This window comes from Ascidia mentula, chromosome 3, assembly GCF_947561715.1.
Source record: "Ascidia mentula chromosome 3, kaAscMent1.1, whole genome shotgun sequence".
Classification (NCBI taxonomy): Eukaryota; Metazoa; Chordata; class Ascidiacea; order Phlebobranchia; family Ascidiidae; genus Ascidia; species Ascidia mentula.
This window is the reverse complement of record NC_138568.1, coordinates 16,405,142-16,407,281: the sequence shown is the minus strand read 5'-3', so window position 1 is coordinate 16,407,281 and position 2,140 is coordinate 16,405,142. Positions and strand designations below refer to the sequence as shown.

Here is a 2,140-nt window from a genome sequence, read left to right as displayed (position 1 = left end):
CAATATATCCCGTGAAACCACTGAGCTCCTGTAGCTCAGTTGGTAGAGCGTTGGTCCTGGTTTGTCCAGGGTCGCGAGTTCAAACCTCACCGGGTGCTTGATTTTTCATATCCTGCTCCGACTTGTCAGGAAAAAGTGGTTGATCCAGCTAGGCTGCATTGCCTGGGCTGCCAAGCCTGATAACCTCATGATCGCGATACGTTAGCTGTGATCGCCAAGCAAGGACCTGCGCAGTGGGTCGATCCTGTCTATCATGCCAATGCATGAAGAATTACTTGTTTATAATAATTAATGGATTTGCGGTAATTGATTTGTTGGACTTTGTAAAAACATTTCTTTTGCGAAATATTGTATTTCAGTTTCAGTATAGTCTTTTGGTGTCCTGAAAGTGAAAGCGAACCAAGTAATGAGAAGTTGTTGGAAAAGTTAGAGCGCCGGTATGGAATTAGGGGGAATACCCTACAATTCCGCAGTTACCTTGTAGGTAAAAGTCAATGCACTAGAATAGGAAATTCTGTGTCGGATATTAAACCCATAACATGCGGTTGTCCACAGGGTTCGCCATTAGCTCCTTTACTTTTTTTATTGTACATTAATGACCTTCCGCAAGTATCCACTTTCACAACCAAATTGTTTGCGGACGACACGGTTCTTTCCATGACCTCCCCATCAAAAAACTTTTTCTGTCAACTTAAATGATATCTATATGGACATATAGTTTTTAAGATATAGAAGAGCAAGGCTTTGCCTGTCTCAAATTGACTTACAAAAGCATATTATTATATGACGCAAATCTCATTTTATAATATTTTTTTCAGAACAACTACATAAAATTCTTTTTAGATGTAATTCTTTCCATTTGTGGGGTAACATATGCAGCGTTAATCCCCCGATACTTCAAAAAGAAAAGAGTAATGGCTATATCACTAGCACTGTCCGGAACACCTGTGGGTTTATTGACACTGGCACCTTTCATGCAATTCCTGATCGAATTTTACAACTGGAGAGGAGCTGTATTAATACTAGGTGGCCTGACATTGAATTGTGCAGTGGCTGCGTCTTTGTACAGACCTATATTATTAAATTCTGACCCAACTCCATCGGAAGAAAACTCTACTGAAGACAAGAACTGGAGACAAGCCTTAAAACCACTTAAAGAGGTTTTGGTTTTGCCAAAGTTTTGGATACTTTCGGTGATATGGTTACTCATGCTTAGTACTTGGTTACTCTACATGAGGTTTCTAGTGCCCTATTCACTGTCACTGGATGTGGAACCTATGATGGCGTCACTGCTCCTTTCAATATACAGCGGAGTAAGCATTTTTGCAAGGATAGCATTCGGGATTCTTGGTGACAGGAAGAACGTTAATATTGTTTGGGTTCTGATCATCACCGGAACGATGGGGGCTTTTGTTACAGCTTCTATGTGGTTCGTGCATAACCTCGCGGGTCTTATATTCAACTGCATTGCACATAGCTTAGTGAGCGGTGGAATACACAGTATGTACGCACAAGTTATGGCCAGTGTATTAGACGACAAAAACTTGACCTGGGGCTTCAACACCAGCGGTCTGTTATACTCAGTTTTAGGATCGTGGGTTACCCCACTTGTGGGTAAGGAACCATTGCAAGATTCATTGCTATATTTGTTTCATATTTTGTTTTTGTTCAGGTATGCTTGTCGATGAGCTCAGCGACATTCGATATGCGTTTATTGTTGCAGCGCTGATGCAACTTTTGGCAATATTTCTCCACATTCCACTGCTAAATATTAAACGCCGCTAGTTTGGAGACTGGTTTTGTGTGGAAACTGCGGTTTAACTGCCTTGGTATCTATACAATACGTTGTTGATTCATTTTCGTACACTCGGAATAAACGAGCATAAACACTTAGAAGAGGGCGTCTTCGCGCGAAAAATACATTCATTATGTTAAACTTTTCTTTCGTTATTCAACAAACCTTTATCAGGATGTACTTAATACAGAATATACTGCTATTTTTGCTGCCAGGCATACTTATTAATCAGAATTGTTCTTCTGGCACTCAAGTTTCTAGTGTTTATTTGAAACCGACGTTTCGTCTGCCGTCCGGCGAGACTTCCTCAGGGTTATGTTAGCAATATTGCATCAAACGCATAAA

The 2,140-nt window shown here is 40.6% G+C and overlaps 1 protein-coding gene across 1 annotated transcript; it reads left to right on the top strand.

Moving 5' to 3' along the window:
• Positions 1-914: 914 nt before the first annotated feature.
• On the top strand, positions 915-1,785 carry LOC145895773 (monocarboxylate transporter 12-like). Its single transcript, XM_082984557.1, has 2 exons — positions 915-1,614; positions 1,673-1,785. The coding sequence occupies exons 1-2, from the start codon at positions 915-917 to the stop codon at positions 1,783-1,785; spliced, it is 813 nt and encodes a 270-aa protein (XP_082840683.1).
• The last annotated feature ends 355 nt before the right edge of the window (positions 1,786-2,140 follow it).